The sequence below is a fragment of the Rhinolophus sinicus genome, chromosome 17 (assembly GCF_057876585.1).
Source record: "Rhinolophus sinicus isolate RSI-liver-muscle chromosome 17, RSI-T2T, whole genome shotgun sequence".
NCBI lineage: Eukaryota > Metazoa > Chordata > Mammalia > Chiroptera > Rhinolophidae > Rhinolophus > Rhinolophus sinicus.
This window is the reverse complement of record NC_142517.1, coordinates 2,619,289-2,644,991: the sequence shown is the minus strand read 5'-3', so window position 1 is coordinate 2,644,991 and position 25,703 is coordinate 2,619,289. Positions and strand designations below refer to the sequence as shown.

The following is a 25,703-nucleotide window of genomic DNA, read 5'->3' as shown; positions in this document are numbered from 1 at the left end:
ATGGAGGGCTGCGCCCCCTGCAACTAAAGATTGAAAACGGCAACAGGACCTGGAGCTGAGCTGCGCCCTCCACAGCTAGATTGAAGGACAACTACTTGGAGCTGATGGGCCCTGGAGAATACACTGTTCCCCAATATTCCCCAATAAAATAAAATAAAAATAAAAATGGAGCCCTCATGTGGCTGCAAACAACTGAATGTACTTAATGCCACTGAACTGTACACTTAAAAATGGCCTAAATGGTCAATTTTATGTGATGTACTTTTTACCACCACTTTTTGAAAAGAAAGTATCCCTCATTTCCCATTTCTTATTTTTATGACGGATATTGAGTTTTATAAAAGACTGGTATCTCCAGTGATGAGTGTATGAGTTTTTCCCTTAAACGTGTTAATAAGATACATGATACTAACAGATTGGCTCACATGGAACAAACCTTTCATTCTTAGGATCCATCCCAGCCGGTCGTGCTGTATTGTTTCTGTAACGTGGGGCTGGATTCTGGCCGCTGTTCAGTGTGTTTGCACCGATGTTTCATGAGTGACAGCGGTGACAATGTCACTCATGTACTGTCTTTACCTGGTGTGTCTAATAGTGAGCTCGTTTCCCACGAGGAACCCAGACGCGTTCCTTCCTTTGCTACACCCTGGACCACGTCAGGGCGAGTCGGTGCCAGCTGGTCTTTGCAAGTCCCCCGGGGCCACGTGGCCCTGGGGACAACGCCGTGCACTGACCTGTATCACTGTTGTCCCTATTTAACCCAACCTGGTGAATGGCTTTCCCACAAGCACCTAGTATACAACAGTCCCGCTTAGTTCCATCTGTGGTAGTGGCTTTAGGGACCTTTGAATATTTAACTTAGTTCAAGTTCAAAGCAGGTTTCACACCAGGATCAGCTGCAGGGGGACCCTGACTGCGCCGGGCTGTAAAGCCAGACTATCTGGCAGGTGTAACCGGGCAGAGCGACCTGCTGTCTCCGCTCCCCGAGTCAGACCGAGAAAGCTACAGAATGGAGGCGATGATCACGTGATCTTCAGTCAACGCCAGGGTCTGCCTTGTTTGCTTTGCGGAACAAGCCACATGGGCCACGTTTGCGACGGTCCTGAAAACCTCTGCATTCTTTCATCAGAATATTTTGTAAAAGGACAGACACGCGACACACGTCCCACATCATTTCGATTTCTCTGGCTAACGATCTGTATGAGCCAGTGGCCTCCGAGGACCGACTCACAGAGGATCGGCCCCTGGAATTGCAGGAACTCTCCTCCTGTCGCCATCCCTGCTCAGCCTGACCCACGCTGCCCATTCCGCAGGACACGGGTGCCTGTTCCCGCCCATCCTGCCAGGTCCTCTCGCGAGCTCTTCTCCCTCCACACACCTTCCCTCTCCCGTGAAGCCAGCAAACAACAGCCCAGAAGAGCCATAAAAACAGAGCTATTATTTTGGTTCTTTCATTTCTTTGTCATGAAATTGGAACCAGTGAAACAATACCAAATTAATATTCTGCTTCAAAGATGGACAAATCCCACTGTGAATCCTAGAGAGCCCCTTTACTTCCATTTCATGGGTAAAAAGCAAGGCTTGGGGGGAAAAAAACTAACTGGCTTTTGACATGGAAACCACAATCTTCCCTCACGTTTGTTTCCGGTCAGCCTCTCATCACCGCCTGACGTCCGGCAGGGGTACCTGTTTCTGTCCTGAGTCCCACTTCTTCTCCATTTCAAAGGAGGAAAGAGTGGAGAAAAACCTTTCTGAATATAATACAATACCTAGAAATCATCAATAAAAAGACAGGTATCTTTGACTATGGAAAAATTTGTATTATACATTCAAAACACCAAGAATCAAACAGGGAAAACTTGCAATTCATGTAACAGGTGAAGGGCTAGAAAGATCGCCTTCAAATCAGCCCCTCTCCCCCAAGAAACACTGAGGAGACTTGACAGTTCAAAGAGGCACCCTCACTCACTTATCACAATATAAACATAAATTCAAACTGCAAGGACCTGTGCTTCCGCCCACGGAGACGATGGTCCGGGATCCCCGTCCGCCCAAACCAACTGGGAAGCTGGCGGTGCAGGGCAGCGGCCCCTGAGAGAGACAGACGCCCTAGGAGAGCTTTGTCGGGAAGGGATTCTGGGTGCAGCTCAGGGAAGACAAGCCCAAAAGGAGCCTGACCACCCCCCGAAGAGATGAACACTGGAATTCAGAGGCCAAGGCCACTCGAACTGGGGACAGAGCGCCTGAAAAGAGGGAACTGGACACATGAGCACAATTAGGGTTAAAAATAGAACATACACTAGCTCATGAATAGTTTTATAGCGATTACATGTTGAAACAGTTTTTGCTATACCGGGTTAAATGAATTGTATTCTCAAAATTAATTTCATCTGCTTTTTAAAAACTTTTCAAAGTGACTAATAGAACACTTTCAATTACGTATGTGGCTCAAGCTGTATTTCCATTGAAATTCAATTTTGGGGGGATAAAAAAAGAGGTACTCTCTGCAAAAGAAAATGCACTTTAAATATAAATGCATACGTACGTTAGAAAGAAAGAGTCCACACTAACCCTCATGAAAAGGAAGCCGGAGCCGTCCCGTAATCGATACTTCACAACAGAACGAGCGGGACACAAAGAGAGGTCCTGCAGGATGAAGAGGGGTCGCTCCTCAAGATGACATAACAGTCCTAAGTGTGCGTGTGCCTAATATCAGGTTAAATCCATGAGGCCAAATCACTAGGACAATGGACAACCAGACAAATCCAATTAGTTAGACACTGAAGTACTGTTTTCAGTAAGTGATGGACGTGCACGAAAAGAAGGCAGACGGTGCTGGTGTCTGAGCCGACATGGCAACAGGGTCGCTGACGTGACCTAATCCACGTCACTCCTCCAGCCAACAACTCAGAACACATACACCCTTTTCTAGGGCACGTGAAATAACCATGGGATTTGTGGAGCATTAAAGCTCAACAAATCTAAAAGGAATGAAATCAATGTATATTCTGAGACCACAATGGAATTAAAACCAGTGACACAAGAAATCTGAAGAAAAAAGTCAAATGTCTGGAATTTACACCACGTTTCCAAATAGCCCATAGATCAAAGAAATCACAAGGGAAGTTACAAAGAAATACACATGTCAACACATACAGGCTTGAGGAAATGGTGATGCAGGAAAGATTCTAGAGTGTTCTATATTTGTATTAGAAAGCAGCTCTCCCAAGACAGCTCAGTCCAGGCCGTCAGTCACTGGCTTTTGGCAGGAGTCCAGCTCTTCACAGGCTGCGTGAGTGGTTGCAGGGCCTTGTGGCTGGCATCCCCTAGAGTGGGTGACCCACGCTGTTCTTATGGTGACCTTACCGAAAGCAGGATCATGTTTGAGTCTGGACGCCAGGCGGACAGTTCACTGGCTCCCACATACCAGCCCATTTCTCCAAGTTTGTGCCTTTGCAAAATGAAACATTATCAAAACCTCAACTGCTGAGCATGGGAATGTACCAAATCTGACGTCGTGAGGTGGGGTTAGAATTCACAAGGACAGGCAGCAGCATCCAAGCTAAACATGACTGTGAGCCGGCAGCTCCACTGCTCAGGAGACAAGTGAAACGTTTCCCTGTGCTCCAAAAGGCAGGGCAGAATGGTCACTGGCAGCCAGTTTGGAAACACTCAAAGGCCAGTTGACAGTAGGATGGATACACACTGGATACATGGTGGGGTTGCCACCTAAAGCAATACTATGTTGCAATGACAATGATTCTACAACCAATGCAACAATGTAGACGAATCTCACCCAAAGAGGCCACAAGCAACAAGAGAAAAGCTAATGTGTTGAGTCAGCCGCCTTCACCTGGGAGAGGGTCTCGATGACCGGAAGGAACTTGGGGGACCTCTCAACTTTCAGTCAATGTCCTGTTTCTGGTGGGGAGTTACCCAAGTGTTCAGTTGGTGACATTCCAGTTGTATACAGCAGTGGAAATCAAAATAAGAACTAAAATGCTTAGAATTAACAAATAATGATAACCAAATTTTTAAAAATCAGTGAGTTGGAACAAAGCCCAAGGAATCTCCCCCAAAGTAAACATTTAGAACCCTCCTCCCAAAAAAAGGAAAATGGGAGAAAAATAAAATTAGGGGTGTGTGTAAGAAAACCAAGTCCTCAGCTCCCACAGTAGGTCCACAGGCGAAACTTCAATCAATAAACTGCTTTGTGAATCAGGAGATGGCAGTGGACCCGTTCTTCTCAACAAGTCAGTCACGAAGGAAGTGGGGACACTACTGTTCCAGGGGAAGAGTTAACGGCTGCAAAACCCTTTATACGGGTCTGGGTTCAAACCAACCGGAAAAGAAATTTCTGAGACAACTGAGGGCATGTAAGGACTAGTTTAATCAGTCAGGGTCCCCCAAGAATACGTCTCCTATCACCTCAGATTTGTCAGAGCCTTTAATGGAAGGAGTAACCCCAGGACGTGGACAGGGCTTCAGGGCCAAGGAGGAAGCCATTACACCCCTGGGACCAGTGAGGCCAGAGCCCCAGGAGGCTGCAGCCCTGTGGGACGCACCCGCAGGAAGGACACTGCAGAGGCGGGGGGCACTGTACCCCTTTTTCCAATCCCCCCACTGCTGCTTGGCTCCCCTGGCCACACCCTCTGGGAGCCCCTTGTCCTGGGCAGAAGGGGAACAAACGCATCTGAGTGGCAAATGGAGACTGACTTGCCCAGCCAGGGAGAAGGAAGGGGGATGTGGGAGAAAGGGGCAGAGTGGACCGCTGTCACTGTCCGTCGGCCAACAGAACTTGGTGTCTGTCACATGACCTTGGTAAGAATGAGGAATTTGACTGTGGTCCCTCCGAACTCCTCTCTGCTCTGGTCTCCGGGCCGTGACTCAGGGCACCCCGTGTACTGTGAGGTGAAAAGGACCCACCTTAGGCACTCCGGCTCACCCGGGGCTCCCTCTTAGCGTGGGCTGGAATGACCAGGACAGCTGCCCCGCCTGCCCCAGGGGACAGTGAATGTTTGGTGGGAAAGGTCGATGTGACCACAGGAAGAATAGGATTTTGCGTTTTTTTCCCCAAACAAATGAACCAGTTAATTTTTAAAATACATTAATTTAAAAGGGATCTTAAATAGGGGTTGACAAACATTTCTCTAAGGGCCAGATAACACGCATCTCAGACTGTGCAAGCCCATGGACTCCGGTCAGCTACCCTCTGCTGTGGTGGCACAGGCCACAGACCAGAACAAACAGGCGCGGCTGCGCCAACATTTTACAGACACTGGAATTTGAATTGCGTATGATTTTCATGTATCATGAAGTATTATTTTTCTTTTGGTTTTCTTCAACCATTCAAAACTGTAAAAACCATTAACTCACAGGATTTGGCAATCTGGCCTGCAGGACAGTTTGCTGAGCCATCTTAAGCTAAGACATTGACAACACCAAACCGAAACTTCTCCGAAAACCAAGAATTTCAAAGCAGATTATTCATGAGAATGCTCCCTGGGCCAGTACCAACAAGGTCAGGTTCCTCCCACAGGACCACGGCCCGGGCACATGCCCTGGGTGCCACGCCCACCCTGTACCCCAGCACCCCCTCCATTCTGGGCATCGCCACTCTGTCCCTTTGCTCTTAAACTAGTCTCGCCCACCCCGACTCTCAGCACATCACAAACAGCAGTTTTCAGACAAACGTTTAAAACAAGGCACTTAGGAGCAATGTTAAGGATCCACCTTTTGATACACGAAACGATCTGCTTCCAAGCACCCCATGAAGCCCCACACTAAACAACTCTTTTCCTCAAATCAAAAAGCGAACGTTTCCGTCACAAACAGTACACTCATCAAAACGGTTTTGCTCAGTGTACTTTAAAATTAGTTCCACATGTTGCTGATAAACATTTCCAGAAGGTACTAAAAGCTCACCTTTATTGATCGGTGATTAGAATTCGGCCGATACCCCTGTTCGCTGTGACACATGCCCGAAACTGAAACTAAGATAATAAATACACATAACGTCCCAGACACTTCCCGGCACGATTCAGTCCTGCCGGTGACATCCTCACCCGGAAAGTCCCTCTCGCCAGCGCTGTCCACGAGGGCTCCACACTGGGCCTCCTGCAGCTGTGCTAACCAGACGGGGCCACTCGCGGCATGGGGACGGGGACGTGGCACAAGGCCAGGGCTGAGAAAGGAGCTGAGCACTTAATTCTGTAGGTTTCAAGGGCCCCACATGGCGTGGCGAGCAGCAGCCAGAGGGCAAGACGACAGGAACAAGAAGAAAACGTCTCTCTCACTGGCGTAGAAACGTCTGCTCAGGGATTTCCCCTGGAGGACAACGCCCAGAGTATGTGGCGTCCTCCAGTCTGAAGGTCAAGTGCTCCCAGGCACAGAGCAGCTCGCCAGGGGGCCTCCATTAAGCTGACACCCATCCAGCTTCCCTTCAACCAGAAAGCTGCTCAGAACGCCAGCAGAAGAGCCTCTGCTCAGCGACAGAATGTTCTGGAGCCCGGGCACCGTCCAACTGTGGGGACAGCCCCAGGAGGCCACTGTCCAATGAGCTGGTGTGGACCCCACTGCCACCAAGAGTAAGTGGACAGTGATGTCCCATTTCCTTCTTACAGGCAGCCGCTGGCAGGGAGGGGACGAGTGAAGTCTGCTTTGCTTTCCGAGGCCGGGAGGCGTACGTGCCTAGGACGGGCAGCTGCGGGACGCCTGGCCGGCCCTCACCCTCTTGGCCTGCCCGTTGGGCCCGGACGGCAGATCCCTGCGTCGCTTCTGCTGCTGCTGCTGCAGCCTCTCCTCCTTCTTCTTCAGGTAAGTGGTCACGTGGTCGAAGGTGGCCTTGTAGAGACTGCTGAAGCCGTCGTCCGCACCAGAGGAGCCTGTGCGGGAGGGACAAGAACACATGCCAGTTGGACGGTGACTTGGGACGCTGCCTCTGGCGGATCCGCTGGGCCGCCGAGGCCCCCCCTGCAACAGGGAAGTGACCCCGTGACCACATGGAGTTCTCTGTGGACTGGTGGCACCTTCTTCAAGGTGGCCACACTGGCTGGACCTTGGACTCGCCTCTAATGAACGACAAAAGTCGGCTGTGCCTGAGACCACCTCACCTGGTGGGAAACGCCACAGGCCCATCAGTGACAAACACCTGTGCCCACACGCGTGCTGTGCCGTCCCCACTCCCTCAGCTCTCCCGCCCTCCTGTGACTGTCAAGGTCAGCTCGCTTCCTCTGTGCTCTCTGCCCCCACCTGCACCGTAAACTTCTCAGGACAGCAAGCACAGTGAGGGCCTGGCCCTGAATGAGGTGACCCTCAGGACGTCACAAGCCCAGGCAGGGAGCGGCCTGTTAGTACTGCTGTGTGTCCCCCACCCCCGCACCCCTGGCCCAAACAGTCCTGCCTTAGAGCCACTTTTAAAAGCAAGTTGGTTGGGAGTTAACCCTGGGACACAAAGCCAACAAGTCCCCACAAGGACACTGTCCCCCAGATGCTGCTTCGCTGCTCCTGTGAACAAAATGCTCATGTTGGCATCTCTCCAGAGCTCCGAGGAGCCGACCTCTACGGCGGAGGGGGTGCCGTCTGGCTCTGAGCAGTGAGTTGGGCAATGATTTGTTTGGACGAAGGCACCGGAATTCCAGTACCAGGTTACAAACACCCTCCAGACACTGTTGCTTCAAGTCTCTGCCCAAGAGAAGCGAAGGGAACAGCCAGGGGCTGTGAATCAGGGCCTGCCCTCTCCCCAGCGCAGACAGGGGGTCTCACCGCCCTAACGTCCGACAGGACTCAGCACTCACGTGGCCCTGACTGATGGGCCCCCGCTCCCTCCTCGTGGAACGTGGCAACTTGTGGGGTGACCTGCCTTCTTTCCTCTGCTCTCTCCCTTCCCTCAGCCTGGTGTTCCTATTAGGACCCCATTGGGCCATGGGGACCCTGGGTGGCCCCACAGGTTGTCCTCACGCCTGACTTCCTAGCCGGGAAACTGCACACACTGTGGAGTTGCTCAGCGCCACCAGTTGGGGACTGGGAGTGGCTCCCACCCCATCTGGGGACTTCTAACACCCAGCCCTGAAGGCAGAGGCGACTGTGACTCCAGTTCCCACACAGCTCAACTGCTCCAACACGGATCCCCGACACGGACCGCCGACACGGACCCCCGACACGGACCCCCGACATGGATCCCCGACACGGATCCCCGACATGGATCCCCGACACGGATCCCTGACACGGACCCCCGACACGGATCCCCGACACGGATCCCCGACATGGAGTCCTGACACCAAGTCACACCCAGCCTTTGTGCCTGGTGTGGTTACCTCCTTGGTGCCCCAACAGGGACACGCCCCCCCCACATCCTGTGTCCTCACAGCTTCCTATTACGTGTCTCACTCTAGAATCTCCTGTGCACGGCTGCGGTCGGAAGTCACCCCGAAAGGCGGGCCACGCATCCTCACCTTCAAGCATGGCCCAGTTCCCGCGAAGGTGAGCGCAGACTTTCTTCACTGCGGCATTTTCAGGAACAGACTGAGAGGCAAATGGAAAATTGGGATCAGAAGGGGCTGCTGGCACAATAATGGGCAGACATGCTGAGGGGCCCGGGCTATGGGGCCGGGGAAGGGGACCCATAAATCTCTATGTGAAGACCAGGTGAAGCTGCATGCTGTTCCCACCACATCTCGTCAGGATAAAAGGCCATGACCCAAGGGCTGCTGGCGTTTCAGGTGCTGGCTCATCACGTGGGACTTTATCTAAGGAGCCTGGCACACCTGACAGGTACCAGCTGGTGGCATTCACTGCCACTTTTCCGATAAAAGTCCTGAAAGTTTCAGGGGCATCTGCAGAGCACTCAGTCAGGTGAGCGTCTGTGAAGGACAGGACAGTATGCAAAGGGCTTTGGCGTGCTCTGCGTGGGCTCTCCCCAAGGCTGTCTCACGGGACAGGAAGCAGATGACGTCCCCACTTTACAGGTAAGCAAGCCAACTCAGAGCAGGTGCGGGGTCTGCCCCCAGCCCACACGCCTTCCAGTGCACCTGGGGCTCCTGACCATGGGACCACGGCCCCGGGAGGCCATGCTAAACCTGCAAAGGTTAGGAGCACACACCAAGTGTCGGCTTCTCTACTAAACACCCAGGCTGACTGGGACAGTCACGGAGAAAACATGCCAACGACGGCAATCCCCCAAAAGTCCACTGCAGGCTTCACGACACTGGACAATCTGGCCTGGCATCCCAGCTCCCTTCTCCCAGGTCACAAGCCCTACAACCACATCCCAGGATACACCTCTGGCACCAACACGTGATCAAGCTGAAAGGGGTGACAGCTATTGCCCCACGCCCCCACCCCCACTCCAGGCTCAGGGGACACACGTCTCACCTGCCATTGGCCATCCTCGGGCCTGCAGAGCACAAGGGGGGCTTCCTGGCAGTCCTGCAGCACCCACAGCCCCTGGGTCTCCTCGAAAGCAATGTCCCACACTCTGTGCTGGAAGGACAGCTGCTGCTTGTAAACCAGCTGCTGTCTGGGGACATCAAGCTGGAAGATGTAGAGCACAGGAATACTTCCCAGGAGGAAAGAAAGTAGACTCGTCACCACTCCCATAGGCCCGGGGGCATCACCCAGCCCCAGGGCTGCCCCGTGCGAGCAGACGCGGCGCTCGCCAACGTGCTGGCTGCCACCACAGGGAGACTGAGCCAGGAGCACCCAGCCAAGCGGCTCCAGCTGCCTGAGCCACAGGCTGAGATATGGAGCGTTCGCGTCACTAAACTGGGGCAGCTTGTTATGCAGCAAAGACAAGCAACACAGGACAAACAGGAAGAGTGTAGACCGTCCCACCCGCATGCGGGGCAGCAGCCAGCACTTTCACCCTCCCTGAAGCTGCATCCTATTTCTAAGACAAACTAAGACTCCCTCCTAAGACTGGTCACGAGGGCAAGTAAGAAGTTTAGAGAGCACAACAGGTGCTCAGGGGAACAGCTGGGTGGCTCATGCGCCTGAGTCCGTCCCATCAACCACCAGGCCTCGGGTGGCCCTGCGTGACCGGCCCTTGGGTGGCACTGACTGAGGCAGTGCCCTTGGGTGGGATTCGATGACACACAGAAGACCAGTTGGAGGTCATGTTGATCCGTTAAGCTGGTGGATTTAAATGGCATGCAAGAGAATGGCCGCATAAAGGAACCCACACCCACACGCCACAGCACCCTCAGGAAGTGAACCCCAACAGCGTCGCTCAAGCCTCCGGATTCAGAAGGCAGACCACGTGGCCAGTGGCACTATGTCTGCAGTCGCTCCCTCCCTCCCGGGCTTGCGGGAACCAGAAGCTGCGCGCTTACCAGTCACACAGCAGCGCCACGCAGCTCTCCCGGCCCCAGTACGTGATCCTGGATGCGGCAAACCTCTGGAAGGAGAAGCACAGCTTAACAGCACGTCAGGGACCCGACACAGGACCATTCTGTTCCCACTGAGAGCAAACACTGCAGGACTGACAGTCCTCACAGGTGCTCCAGGGAGAAAAAAGGCAGAGCCTGCGCCTTCTGGAAACCAGTGAGGGAAAAGGAAGGAGAGGGCTGGCCGCCCACGTCACAGGAGCTCCAACGTGCGGGGCAGAAGGTAAACGCCCTCCATGGCTCTGGCCCTGCCTCCAGACATGGGATGTCTCCAAAGCCAGCAGACTTGGTCACAAAGCAAGGACAAGAGGGAACAGAGAACAGCAGGGGAAGCAGGAGACTTCAGTGCAGACGTAACTGCCTGCTGCACCCACACGCCCAGCGGCGGAAACATTGGACACCAGTCCAGAGAAGGGCAGAGGGAAGGGCCTGCCACTCACCCAGCCTGGCCCACACAGGGGATCCAGGGCGGGGAGCAAGGCACCCGAGAGGCTGGACGTGGTCCCCTCTCCCCCACGTGTTCCCCTCACCCTTAGAAGAGGCTCCCATGAACCTCGCCACCCCCGGGCATCGGGTTAAGTAAAGGCACAAGGAAGCAAAGAAGTTACCAGAACAAATCAGGTTGGTTATGGCCTGAAGGCAAGGCACCAGGAGCCCCCTGCACCAGCTCGGCTGGTTCCTTGGGGCCCTGGCCTGCGTCAGGCCTGGTCTGCCTGCTTTGAGGCCCCATGAGGGCGGCTGCCCAGGGTGGTCTCCGGGTAAACCAGGGAAACGAGAAGCCAAGCTGAGGACCAGGCAGACAAGCCCTTCACTTCACACCCAGGTCTTGTGAGACACGTGGGAAAGCCGAGTTCCCAAGGGCTGGCAGGTGCCACGTGGGGACTGCAGGGGAAAGTGCACAGCGCCCCTGGGGACAGGCAGAGGGCATCCTGCTCATCACCAACCCTGGGGCCAGCTCTGCAGGCCCGAGTAGACATGATGGCAGACCCTGCCCTCCCCAGCAGGCCCGGGGAAGCCGGTGGGGCCGTCCACGTGTGACTAACCCAGACCCTGGCCTCGCAGGATGCCTCAGAGCTGGGTGCCCACAGGCACAGAATCCTGCGCACCCCAAAAGGCCGCCCACACCTTCCCCAAAAAAATCCCCTTGCCAACTGAAGGCCCAAGTGACCTGACCTGGGGGTCATGAAATTACTCCATGACGGACAACAGAGAATGCTGGGGTGGGTGCTCAGCCCGCTGCCTGGCTCATAAACCCACAGCAAAGCTCTTGGCTCCAGCTCCACTGTTTTTTCCATTTCTAAGCGGATTAGAGGCCTTTCTATAAATTAGTCGCTCGAATGCAAATGTGGTTAAGATATAAATTATTTCCCCTCACAAGACTAGGTGCCTTCAGAATCTGAAATACACAATTTCCCCCAAGCTACAATAAAGTCTGCACCAAGCAAAGAAACACTGCCAATGTAAGACTGTTTTTTCCACAGGATCCCAGGAGTTCTGCCAGCCTCCCCACAAAGCAGAGACCAACTCGGGGTTACCTTGTCGCCCCAGGGCTCCGCCGGCTCCTGCAGGCTGGGCAGGTGACAGCAGTGCAGCTCTCGGCCGTGTCGGTATTCCCAGAGCCTCAGAGTGCAATCCTGCAAACAAAGACCAGTCAGCACGCCTCTCAGGGAACACGACACCCCCACCCCAGGATCCAGGCTTCCCCCAGGTCGTCGGTACAGGACTCAGCAATGGCCAGAGCACCTTCCCCAATGCAGCTCTCTGCTCTAAAGAGCTCATGCAAATCATTCAGGAAAACGGGTGACCCCTGCACGGAGAAATGGGCAAAGGGCACGAGACAACCTGATGTCACCACCAGGTCAGACATCGCTGCACTTAGGCCAAATATGCACACATGTACATATACAAATGTGCATGCATACACATGTGTGCATACACATGCATGTGTGCACATACACATACACACATGTGCACATAGGTGATCGCGCATTCGCACAAGGGGAAACACGTGGGGTTTCTGAGTGTGTCGCAGCAGTGGTGATGGAACCCAGGTCCGTCTAGGACTCAGAAAGGGCGTCTTATCAGCTGCTTTCATTGGGATCACAATTACTGATATAATGACAGCCCTCAGAACGGACTCCCTGCACATGTGCTGTAGCCACACACACACACACACACACACACACACTTACACACTCACACCCAGCTCCACAGCACAGAAAACAAGCACCATCTAGTGGAGGACAGCTGGTACAAAAGGACACGCTGACTTCTGAGCCACCACAGGGAACAAGACAATCTCCTTGCGGGGGACCCACCCGCTGAGGGACCTGGAAGGGCGCGTGGGGAGCCACGCACTTACCCCGGACGAGGACAGAAGCAGCTCGGGATGTCCAGGCACCACACAGATACGGCTCACAAACCTACAGCACAGGAGGAGCTCAGTGAGCGGGGCCCACACCCGCCCTCCAACAAACACGGCACCGCGTGACCCGTCACTGGTGTGTCCTCGTGGATGCCATAGGAAGCCACTCTCGGAGCCCCAAAAACACAAGAGCCTCTAAGCAAGCGCGGCCCCCAGGTCCAGAAGCGCTCCCCAGCCACACCTGCCAGAAAGATCGAGTGTCTGGGCCCCTCTGAGCTGCCTGGAGACACCTCCTGAAGGTCCATGAGGGCGGGCCCCCGGGGTGAGACACGGAGGCCAGTGGGGGGTGGAGGAGACAACACTGCCCGGAGCCAGAGTCATCCCTGCTGTGCCTTGGCCCCAGGCAGCACGAGCTACCACCTGTCCTCAGACACCCGGCTCGGGTCGGGAACTCGTCACGCACTCTCCACCCCATTGCATGTCGGATCACTAACACACAGGCTCCCAGGACCCCCACCGGGCAGCCTTCCCGAGGGCGCTCAGGGCTCTAATCTCAGAAGCTCAGAAAGGGAGAAGCCCACATTGCAGGTCGATGCAGCCGGAGTGTCAGTCACCTCAAACTCTCAGCAGGAAGAAAGCGGAAACCAGGCCTTCCCCAGGTGTTAGAGATTCTTATGAGCCACTGATGATTTGTCACTCACTCACTGACACATCTCCCGAGCACCAGCTACGTGCCAGGCATGGCCCGAGCCTCGAGTGGCCAGCAGCAGCTCAGCACCGGTGTCTGCTCAGATTTGCTACTAGTGAGCATGTCAAAAAACTAAACAGACGGGTGAAATGAAGTTCCATACCATGTATCCAAGATATCATTTAAATCTGCAATCAGTGTAACAAATAATGAGCCATATTTACATCCGTTTTCATTCTAAGTCTCTGAAGTCAGGTGTTTTACACTAAAGGGCCGGCCTCACTTCAGACTGACCACCTGCAGGCTGTAGAAAAGCACAGAACAGAGGGGACGGAGGGAGGGGGTGCTTCCTGAGAAGGCAGGTGGCAGAAAGCCAAGGGAGTGAAGGAATGCCCAGAGCTGTGGGGTCCTGTGGGGAAGTGCCCATCAGTGGAAACGGCACGTGCAAAGGCCCTGAGACAGGAGTGTGCCAGGTGGGGTCCAGAGCAGTAAAGACCCCAGCGAGACAGTGCCAGGAGCCGAGGGCTTGCAGGATGTAAGAAGTGCTGGACTGCCAGAGAACTGAAGAAAGCCAAAACAAGCTGTCACAGGTACAAGCTGAGTGACCTTCTTAAAGGCCAATTTTTATATTCCATTCAAAACAAGGAAACAGAAGCCATCCCAGAATTCTATGAAATCCCTCCAATGTCTTCCAAGGTCTCAAATAATGTATCTGAAAACAATTCAGCCCCGCACAGTGCTTTTCCTCTGTGCACACGACAATGAGGCTTCTGCCCGAGGAGAGGGTCTTCCTCAGAAACGCCTCCCTTCAGAACATCAAACCCCAGCTGCTGACAGAGCTCACTCACAGAAGTCAGACATCACAGAGTAAGTGCCAACTGCCTGGGGCCGGAGGCTATTTAATTCTCGGGCAGGTGAAACTACTGAAGGATGTCCCTCGTCCTCAGCACACCACCTAGTGACTGCTGACCACTGCTGGGCTCCGCCAGGTGTCTACACTGAGAAAGAGGGGGTATTCCAGAACAAGCCTCCGGGCACCATGGATGGGGGGTGACAGACCTCTCAGCTGCATGCACATGGGCTCCTGCAGGCAGACCCCACACGGAGACCTCAGGACCAACGAGGAAACTGTCCCCAACACACGTAGAGGAAGGAGGTTCTGACGGCTGCGTGCAATGGGGCTGGCCAGCTGTGGGCCCTGGCCTCAACGGGAAGCTGCACACGGACGGTCCCCACTCCCCGAGGCCCAGGGTCACGCAGACGCCAGCTTCCCAACGGAAGGGGCCACCCTGTGCTGTCAGCCTGAACTTCCTCCCTGGGAGGCCGGAGGGCGGGCGGGGAGCGAGCAGGAGACTCACTCAGTGTGCCCCAGGCAGAAGGACTCAATGCTGTGCGGTGCCAGGGCCCAGCTCACGCGGATCTTCTCGTCCCGGTCGGCGGTGAGCACGAAGCGGTCATCCGGACTCACGGCCTGTGTGCCGGGTGAGAAAGCGCAGGGCGCTCGTGGGAGGCCAGAGCCAGCTCCCCCGCCTCCCGCCCTGCAGCCCCTCGCCTGCATCCCGTTCCTCGTCCACACGGACCCGCAGCTCCTACGCGCGTCTCCTGACTGCCACCCACCTCTCCCCGCTCCTGCACGCCGGATCCCCCCCTCCTCCTATTCCACATGTCCAGCCGGTCACCAAGTCCTGGTGACCTGTCTTTCCCCTCTTGTTCCTAAGTATCCCCAAGGGGATCCACCCCAACTCCAGCAGCCAGTGGCTGCAGCTCAGCCTCCACTGGGCCTCTCGGTGCCTCCGGTGGGACAGCTCCTGGCTCAGGGGGCGGGAGGAAACTGAGGTGATGCCCATGAGCACGGGGGACGAGCTCAGGCCTCGTGACTGTGCCTGCTCTTCCCACCCCCTCCACCTTGTGTCCCAGACCTGGGCTGACCCTCCAGTCCGGAACCAGCCAGCCCCCTCCTAACTCACCGTGCCGTCGGCTTCACCTACCAAATTCCAGCTGTCCTGCTCACAGCCCTGCTTCCGGAGACCCCACACCCACCCAGACCCTGGTGCGACCCCTGCCCGACCCCCCGAGCTCAGCCCTCCGTGCACCTACCACATCCAGCAACATGGACAGGTGCCCAAGTTCAAGCTTGCCGCATCCGTGGGGCTCGAGCACCGAAAAGGAGTAAACGTCCCCAGACTTGTCTGCCACCAAGACCTTGTCCTCGGAGGCTGTGAACGTCAGGGCCGTGCATCTCCTCACCACGCTCCTAGGAGGCGGGAGAGACTCAAACACTGTGCTCCGCACGGCAGACTCTGGGAGGGGGGAGCGACACGTTCCGTACGAAATCCCCTCACCCTCACTGTATGTGCGAAGACTGTCACATACAATGTCAGGGGGGCTGCTCCTGGCCCCAGCACCTCGACGGCACATCTGGGGTGACGACAGCGGCCGCATAAAGCACCAAAGCCACAGGAACCCCCACCCGGGGCCTCCTGGCAGCTTCCCATCCAGTACCTGCGAGCCACACTGCACCCCCACCCTCAGGGCCAACCCACGCCCCGCTGTGCCGAGGTGGGCCAGGAACCCCACATGCGGCGCGTGCACAACACCCGAGATGGGGTCCCCGATACTGAGAGCTGGGGCGAGACACACGGCACCCTTCTGTCGGGCCTCTCTGGAGGCAGGCCCGCCAGAGGGCTGAGTCCCAGCTCGGTCTCAATGGGCAGGCTCACAAGTTCAAGTCCTTGATCCGGACTCAGGTCTGTGACCTCTGCAGCTGGTTCAGGAACGGTATCAGAGCGAGAAACAAAGCCCAGCTCAGGCCCCGAGGGCACCGATACAGGCCCACGGCCACACCGGCTCCTCCAGGGGGCAGGACTCATGCTGCCGCCTCCGGTCCCCACCCCTCAGTTCTACTGGAATCCCTCCCAAGTAGCAGGTGTCCCCTTATAGGCAGGTGCCTGGACTCTCCTTTCTGCATCAGATTCAAGCTGTGCCATCGCCTCACACACACACACGTCCCATGTGTCCACACTTAGGCCTCCTCACAGAAGACAGGCAGTCCCTGCTTTCCTGGCCCCCGAGGGGGTGGCAGTGGACCCCCTTTCCCAATAAAGAGCTAATATCTGTGCAGACGGCACCCAGCTCAGGCCAGCTGGAACTCCAGATGTCAGCTCGACATAGAAACTAATGCTTGTAGGAAGTATGTCCCCCACATGAGGACCAAACAGGACCCAGCACTACTCAGGAGCGAAAGGACAAAAGGACAGAAAAGGCCGGGGGGAGGCCTCGCAGGCGTCAGCCAGCAGGTCGCGGCTGGACCTCCTCCACTCCGCGCCAGTGGGGCTGCAGAGAGAAGCATAAACACGGAGAACACAGTGACGAGACCATCGAGCTGGGGTAAGGGTCACAGAATTCCCCGAGCGCCGTGCTTTCAACAGCGAGTGGCCTGTGTGGTGCCAGCCACACGCAGGCACGCACGCGCTCTAACGGGCCAATGAAGCAGCTGTGACAGCAGGCCACAGCGCCCTGCGGGAGCCGCCGGGACACTCCTCCAGGAGCACTGGGCCTCATTCCAAGGGGCTCACCCACTGCCCGCCCCACAGCACCGCTCCCACCCAGCTCGGAACAGAAACGGCCTCATATCTAGTCCCTTTGTCTTGTGCCAGCTGGGGACTTCCAGCTGCTCAGGCTAAAGTCAGCCTGGCAACGATTCTAGGATGGGGCTCAGTACAGAACAGGTTTGGGGGTTCGGGTCCGGAGAGACAGGTTGCAGAAGGGGGGCAGGTCATCGGCCAGTGGGCAGCCATGTTGCCCCAGGGGCAGCGGCAGAGCCCCCCCCAATCTTCAGCCTCTGCACGGTCTCAGCACTGTCCCCTCCCTCCACAGTGATGGGGTTCACAGCCCAGTGGGTCCTCAGGCCCCCAGGGCCGGCCTGCCCCTCCCCTCTGCCAGTGAGGGGAGCCCCCCAGAGGTGAACCCTGAAACACGCCCAGCTGGTGCCCCCATACCCACCTCCAGAGAGCCCCATTTGTTCAACAAGATTGAGCGTGTGGGGGCCCTGCCCCCCGCCAGGCCCTGACACCAGGCCCCCCCACTCCACACATGCCAGCAGCAACTCCCCATCTGCAGACCCCACAGGTAAAACAAACCAGACCTGATTTCCAGGGGCTCTGCCTTTTCCAGAGGCTTCTGTTACTTTAATACACACATTTTATGAAATGGTGCGACTTTGTGTGCAAGGTTACTCACTAATAAATGCACACATCAAAATAGAAAACATCACGTCACACCAGTATCCTCATTTTTGGTTCCGAAAACCTCGTTTTAGCCTTGGTTCCAGGCCTGAAGTCTCTCTGACCTGCTCAGTTCACAGGTTCTCTGCCCTTTGTCATTCTAAACTGTTACCTTAAAAAGAACCATTGCTGCCCCCAATTTCCATCTCAGTTTTTCCTCCAAACCCTCCAAGGTGAAGTTTTAAAAGCAGCCACGGTAAGGAGGCAGCAGCTGGAAAGAGCTGTAAATTCCGGTAGGATGCACCGTACTCCAGGGGGATCCAAAGACCTGCCCACAATTTCCCCGATCTCATCGACCAGCAGACACTGGGACACCCGGGAGTAGGTCAGGCCCCACCCAGTACATCGTTACGTGGACTGAGACCACAGGTCTTTGAGAAGCTGCCTGCAAGGCGAGTGCGGCCCTGAGCGGCTTCTGTACACACTGCTCCTTACTGAAGGCCAAGGCCGTGTGAAAGTAACTGGTGTGGATGGACCACCTACAACACATGGAGGAGTGTACGTTCCCTAATCATGACCAAACGAGAAAGGGACCCACATGGGGAAGCCAGCTCACAAGACACGGGGTTGTGAAGGATAAAGTTCGCTGGCCCTCGCTCGTGATGAAGTATACAGGATGCCAACTTCCTTCTATCAGACTCGGAAACCGTCAGGTGTGACACCACCCTGTGCTGGGGGGTGGGGGGAGGCAGACAGCCAGCCCCTCAGAAGGCAGCCTGGGAGTCTCCACCTCGGCTAGTGCCCTTACCTTGGACCTGGCAACCCATTTTGGGGACTTCTACCGATAAGCGACATTTATGACATTTATATATGACAATTCACTGAAGCGCTTTTTAAAATAGTGAAACAAGTGAAACGCAAGTGAAAAATGTCCCTCCATGGCGCCGGCTGAAAGCACTGCGGCCATAACACGGAGCTGCAGACACGTCCCCTCTCCAGTGTCTAAGGCGTCAGTCCCTTAGCACTGACGATTCTATCAAATGGCCTCCGACACACCCTTCAGGCCCAGATGTCACCAGGTCTCCTCTGCTCCAGCCTAAGTGCCCCACCAACCTGACGGTGACCTTCAGATCCACGACATCCTGGGGGACAATCAGCTCTACGGCATCGTGCTGCCGTCCCCAGCTGGTGGTGCTGCCACGGCCTGGGAGCTGGTCACCATCGCAGACTCCAGCCCCGCCCCCGTCTGCACCTCCCCCAGGTACCCGCTGGCTCCTGGCCACGTGTACATTCCAGAAGCATGTGTCTGGCCAGACAGCCTTTACTCGAGCCAAAGAACTCCCACCAGATTCCTTCAGATCATTTGATTTCCATCTGTTGGGGCCAACTCCCTTTTAAGAATCTGATAGAACCTATGGAAGCTCTAGAGACAAACTCAGCAGCCAGTGTCAGAAAGGTAAGATGAACTATTATGGACCAAACTATGTCCCCAAAGTGCCTATGCTGGAATCCGATCCCTCCCCATACCTCAGAATGTGGCTGTATTTGGAAAGAGGGCCTTGAGAGGTGATTATGGTTAAATGAGGTTGTTTGGCCCTAATCCAAGACGACTGGTGTCCTCACAGGAGGAAATTTGGGGGTACAGAGACACCAGGGGCATGGCACAGACGGACGGCCATGTGACCGGCAGCAACAGGACAGCCATCTATAAGCCAAGGGCGAGGCCTCCAGACAAGCCAGCCCTGCCGACGACTCGATCTCAGACGCCCAGCTCCAGAACTGTACAAAATAAACACGTGTTTCACCCTGTGGAGTTTGTTATGGACGCCCGAGCAGACTAAGACAGCTGCCATCTCTGTTCCTGCTGTCACCAGCTTGCTTCCTGTACTCACGTCCCTACCTCTTCCCCACAGCTTGTGGAAGCAACTCAAAGCCAAGGCCAACTGCAAGGACCCCTCAAGGTCAGAGAAGCTCCAGGCAGAACCCTCCAGACCCCACATCCGGAAAGCACTCAACATCTTCTGTGTTCTAACTAGCTGCTAACGTTCAGGCTATTCTGGCAAAAAGGTGCTGCCTAACGGGCCTTCCAAGCTGAGGATGAGGTGACTTCACCGTAGTCAGCTGCAAGAAGCCATTCGTCGTCAGTTATGACCTGTACACGTGGCAACACACACTTAAGTCCTTCTGGGAAACCTGACTGCCTGTGGGGAGGGACCTGGAAAGGGGGGTGGAGCGAGATTTACATTTCACTGCATAGCCTTCTCATTGTTTTGTCTTTTCCGCTCTTAAATCATGGGCATCCATTGCCTATTTGACATATGAAAATGCACATTAGATAAAAATATTTTTAAGACTTTATTTTTAAGCTGACTGCGGCAGAGGGCTGAGTGGGCATTCCTTGCTTTTGATGCCTCCGGGAATTTGGCATTTTACTCTTCTCTTAGAAAACAAGATGAAGTAAATCTCTAAAGGGCATAGCTGTCCCCAAACAGGTGTGAGCCAGCTACAAAGGGGAATTTCTTAAGCTGGGTTGCTTAGAGATTCAAACATTATCACCTGCGCGTGTTTGTCTCTGCTTATCAGGGACCGTTAAACCTTGCAGCCTCAGGGAGGCGGGAATGAGGGGACGGGCAGCCCGTGCGGGTGTTTCCATCAGTGTCACAGCAGAGCTCTTCACCCTCTTCAGGAAACAGGGAACTTGCACAGAGGACACTGTCAGAGCCGACAGACACTGACATCTGCCCGGCGCCTGTGTCAGCATCACCCACGTCCTCGCCTAAACGGGGCTGAGGAGACACGGGGGCTCTCGGGAAGTGAGGCTCCCCAAATCTCCTGTCAGGAGGTGGCAGAGTCAGACCAGGACTGCGTCAGGCAGAGGAGCGGCTCCAGGGCTGTGGTGAAGAGGGCCGCCGACGCCCCGGCCCTGTGCTCTTGCTGTGTGCCTACCGTCCTCCCCGAGCCACGCTGCGCTCCCGTCTGTTCTCAGATACTTAGAAATAAGCGCACTCACTCACACGAAATCCCACTGAATTACAGCTGTGGCACAGACGCCTTCACTTACACAAATCCCCACACTCTCAGCGTACACACCGACCTTTATTTCTGCCACCACCGCAAAGCGGGAACGACACTGTTTGGAAAGCAGGCTGGCACAGTGGCCAGGGCACCGCCTCTGGAGCCAGAGTGACCAGGTTCGGGGCCCAGTTTGACCCTTTCTAAGCTGACTGACTGGCTCGGCTCCCGGACTCCTGGCCAGTGGGCGTGGGGAGAACAAGGCCCCTGTCCCATGACAGGCCCATCATGAGGATTAAAGCAGGTCACACACACACGGAAAGCACTAAAAACAGTGCCGGGCACGTAAGCGGCGCTGTGTTAGTTGCTTGACGGTTTCGTCACTATTGTTATTGGCAAGCAAGTGTAAGCTGTGCGTTCAACATCGTAATTATTCAACGTTAGCATTTCATACCTGACACTCAGACATTGCCATGGTTTTGTACGGAAAAGAATCAGACGCTTACTGTCATCGGTTAAAGCAAAATAGCTGCCCGACTGGGAGAAGGTGGACGCCAGGATCGTGTCACTCCCCTTATCCACGGGCTGTCCGTCCTCCCTGAAGAAGAGAGAACAGTTAGGACTTACCTGAAAAATTAAGGCTGCGGGATTCCAGGCCAGCCTTGTTCTGTTATATTGCAAGAAGAAATAGAACATGCCGTGAGGTTCAAGCAGCCAAAATATAAGACATATTAAGGGGAGGTTCAAAACAGCCTAATTTTTCAAGATAAAATCTAACAGAGAAATCTCTCAACATACACACCAGAATCCACAGAGCTAAGCGGGAAGACCCCTCAGAGGCCACACGGCCAACTCCCCCACAGACATGAACGAAGACCAGAGGTAGGGATTAAATCATATTTTTTAAAATAAACCGAGCCACAAGACCAGCTCTACTAAAGAAACCCACCACACAAAACCATCGCACTCTGCTTTTCTTACCTTTCGATTAGCGAAAGTTAATTTCACATAACTGCTCCCAATGAATTTAAAATTGATTGCATTACTTAAAGGTGCCAATAAAAGCATCACTGACAGAAACTAATTCAAAATATTTAGAAAAGACCTGATGCTCCTAATGCCTAACTTGAAAATGAGTTCCACATTTCTTTTCTGAGGTGGTACCTGGTTCATCCACACAGCAAGGTCAAAAGAAATGAAGAATGCAGTGGGAAGGCAACGCTTTCCGTCTTAGGCTAGCAAGTCCCATTAGTCAAACCAAGATCAGGACCTCAAGAGGCCTCCCCATCATCTCACCCTTTATTTTCCTGTGGCTTCTTTTCTGCAGAGCTGCAATCATATGTGAAGAGGATGTCATCATCACTAAAGAAAAACAACAGACTGTTTTAAAGAAGCACTTTGTTAATAAAAATGCTCATTTCCTTTTTTTCCTGGAGCAGAAAAATATTTGCATACTCATTAAATTAAGAGTCCTGGCCCCGACAAGAAATTGTCTAGGTACTATATTTCCGGGAACGGTCTCAGGGAGCTTTATTTGCTTAATCTCCTATTTAGATCTGCCATACACACTGACGTGGTTCTGTACAAAAAAATCAGCTAAGTAAAATAAATGAGGACAAAAACTCAACAGGAAATAATATGCGTATATTATTCCTTCAGGCACGAGAATATCAATGCAAGATGATTGTTAAAAGAAACTGTGTTTGATATTGTTTTCAGTGGATTTTTGCACCCAAATTTAAAACTGCCATTTCCTGTTTATAAGCATGTCTCATCTACCCAAAAAAGCTCCCATGGCTGCCAAGCATTTACCAAAACAGGAATCACCCACCTTCTCCATCAGACCCTAAGCTCTCTTCGCTCTCTTTTCTCCCACCCACCTCCAGTGCCTGGCATGGGGAAGGCATCTTGTACAAATCTGCAACCTCTAAAGTGACTGTACTCTAAACTCTTTTTGCACCGAACACTGCAGCGTGGAAAGAGGAGTCGTCCTCCCCGTCAGAAACTGTGCCTGCCACTAGATTTCCTCAAAAGGCAAGACAGAAGCAAGCAGATCATGTCTCCCTGTGGCATGTGTTAAGATACCGGGGCATCTAAAACAATCTGGGATGACAGGTTTTATGAAATCTAAATTTTACATCAAACTGGATTTCTGAAACTAAACGCTAACAAAGTACTCAGCACACTTGTCCGGCATGTCCTGTTTCAACTATGAGGGAACCAAAACCCTGGGGAGGAGGTGGCCAGTTGGCTCAGTTGGTTAGAGTGCGAGCTCTGAACAACAGGGCTGTGGGTTCGATTCCCACATGGGCCAGTGAGCTGCGCCCTCCACAACTAGATTGAAGGACAACGACTTGGAGCCCAGCCTGACCAGTACTAACATTCATGAGGCTCCTGGGTCAAGAGGACCCAAGCAACAAACATTTCCTGATTTCAAAATCCCGGGCACTATGTACACACTGGGAAACGATAAGGAAGGAGCAGGAAATTAGGAAAAGCAAAAGCAGAACCATGTGAAGGGCCACCAGGGAGGTACAAGCTGCAGACTCTGGGGAATGGTGGTGTACGGTCCGTAAGACCAAGGAGCCTGAAGGGCAAGTAGGGCAAGGTCGACAGATGCAAACGAGGAAGAGGGGTCAGGCACCACAGCCAGGAGACAGAGGCGGAGGAGTGCGCCAGGAGCTCAGTCAGTCCCAGCAAGTTCCCCAGAGTAAAAACGTCTCACCAGGAAGGCCAGGAACTGGCTCCCTCCCTACGCCCCAGGGCAGGTGTGGACTGCACACCTGAGACAGATGACTGGCTCTCCGTCTAAAGCTTTGAACTCTGTATATTAACCTGTATATTAAACTATACATTTGAAAAATGAGACAGACAATTACCTGGAAAAAGATACCAATTACCAAAAATGGTTCAAGAAATAGAAAACCCAGCAGAGAACCATGTGATTTCACTGATATGTGGCATATGAACCACAAACAACAAAAGAACAAGACAAACAAATGAGAAACAAAAACTCATAGACACAGACAATAGTTTAGTGGTTACCAGAGGGTAAGGGGGGTGGGGGGTGGGAGATGAGGGTAAGGGGGATCAAATGTATGGTGACGGAAGGAGAACTGACTCTGGGTGATGAACACACAATGGGATTTGTAGATGATGTAATACAGAATTGCACACCTGAAATCTATGTAACTTTACTAACAACTGTCACCTCACTAAACTTTAATTAAAAAAAAGAAATAGAAAACCCAAATAGATTTATACATTAAAGAAAATGAATCCAAATAAAAAATTCTAGCCACAAAATACTTGCACAGTATGACGTCACTGGCACTTCTATCACCTTCGAGGTACAGAAAACCTCTGTCTCACCCAAACTAAGAAACAAGATGCACTGATTTGTAAGCACTGGCCCCGACCTAGCCTACGTCGCCCACCGGCCCGGGCCCGCCCGCCCTCCCGGCGCCCCAAGTCCGACCGAGGGCGCCGCAGACCGGCCAGGGGTGGGCAGGGCACCGGCGGGCGGCGGGGGCGCGCGGGGCGGGGCGCGGGGGGCCACGGCGGGCGGACGCTCCGGGGCGCGGGGGCCACGGCGGGCGGACGCTCCGGGGCGCGGGCACGCGGCCGGCCCCGGAAGGCAGCAGCGGGATCTCCAGGCGTCACCCGGCACGGACGCAGCGCCGGCGGCGCAGGGGATCGGGGTCGCCAGGCCCCGCTCCGAGCGCAGAGCCCTCACCTGCTCGCAGTGGAGGTGACCAGGAAGCGGCTGCCGCCCCGCACCGCCAGCGCCTGCCCGCGCAGCGCCAGCCCCGCGGGACTCGCCATGAGTCGGCCCTGCGCCCCCCACGTGCTCCGCCGACGCCGAGTCCGGGCGGCGCGGGGCAGTGACGTCCGCGCGGTCGCCGCGAGGTGGCGCGTCCACGCCCGTCCCGGCGGAAGCGCGGGCCCTGCGGGCGGGGACGCCGGCTCTGCCCCCTCCCGGCTGAGTCCGGTGTCTCCTGACGGCTCCGGCGCGGCCGCGGCCCACATCTGTCGGGATGACACACGGGCACACGTGGTGACGCTTGCTTAGTGTCGGTCCTTCCCTCCGGACGACGTAGGGGCGGTGCCGGGTCTCTCTCGCGCTGCAGCTCGTCTGCTTGGTCCGCCTGGCACCCACCTGTTAGGTTCTCAGTAAATAGTCCTTCAAGAAATGAGAGGGTTTGGGTTCAGATCCGGGACCAGGACGTGGGCTCAGAGCTAAGGTCGCCGGGGTGGGCCCTCGCGTCCTGTGCGCTTAAGGCTCCTGCAGCGCTATCTTTCAACTCGAGACACGGCCCGTTTCCCGTGTCCTTTTGCTCATGGAGTGGCATCGCCGATCACCAGTGACACATAGATGGTTCCTCAGGACACGAGGCCCCCATATTATGCACTGTTCCTCTGCTCACTTAAATCCCCCCCTGGACACCCCTTCTCTCCATCTCCGTGGTCTCTACCATAATCCCAACCACAGCGATCCCACAGCTCGCTGCTGTCCACATCTTCCCAGTTCCCCGCGGACCCACTTTCCACTCTAAAGCCAGAGCGATCTTCCCGGTACACAAATCTGGTCATTTCCTCCCCATATTTAAACCAAGTGGCTTCTCAGTGCTCTCCAGACAAAGACCAAATCTTAATGACTCTCTGTGAAACTACAGGTGGTCTGGCTCCCACCTGCTCTGCGGCCTCGTTCCCTGCCAGGCCCAGTTCATTCTCTGTTCCAGCCGGGACTGCCCCTCCAGTTAATTGCACATGCTCTTACCAACCACAGGACCTTAGCACATGCTCGCCTTCCTGCCTGAAATGTTCTCCCCACAGCCCCATCTCTCTACTGTCCCTCATTAATTCCAATCACCCAGTTTCACCCCAGTGGAGTCATCACTTAATCACGCCAGGCTTTCCTGACCTTCCATTATCTGCATTCACAGCACCATTTGTTTCATGTCTGTCTCCAGACTACAAGTGCCACGAGGACAGGGACTGATGCCTAATTTTGCAGGTCACTGTTGTCCCAG

At 54.6% G+C, this 25,703-nt stretch overlaps 1 protein-coding gene across 1 annotated transcript; it reads right to left on the bottom strand.

The window, feature by feature from the left end:
- Positions 1-3,047: 3,047 nt before the first annotated feature.
- Positions 3,048-24,655, bottom strand: WDR4 (WDR4 tRNA N7-guanosine methyltransferase non-catalytic subunit). Its single transcript, XM_019745669.3, has 11 exons — positions 24,407-24,655; positions 21,967-22,032; positions 21,125-21,268; positions 15,533-15,689; positions 14,794-14,906; positions 12,745-12,805; positions 11,918-12,016; positions 10,329-10,393; positions 9,373-9,556; positions 8,454-8,523; positions 3,048-6,884 (listed from the first exon to the last, which is right to left on the bottom strand). The coding sequence occupies exons 1-11, from the start codon at positions 24,493-24,495 to the stop codon at positions 6,691-6,693; spliced, it is 1,242 nt and encodes a 413-aa protein (XP_019601228.3). The 5' UTR covers positions 24,496-24,655; the 3' UTR covers positions 3,048-6,690.
- Between the last annotated feature and the right edge of the window lie 1,048 nt (positions 24,656-25,703).

Coding starts and splice junctions, on each gene's coding strand:
- WDR4 (XM_019745669.3), bottom strand. CDS start 24,495: ATGGCGAGTCCCGCGGGGCTGGCGCTGCGCGGGCAGGCGCTGGCGGTG. Junction 15,690..21,124: donor TGGCAATGTCTGAGTGTCAG/GTATGAAATGCT, acceptor CCCGCCTCCTAG/GAGCGTGGTGAGGAGATGCA. Junction 12,017..12,744: donor TGCTTCTGTCCTCGTCCGGG/GTAAGTGCGTGG, acceptor CTTTGTTTGCAG/GATTGCACTCTGAGGCTCTG.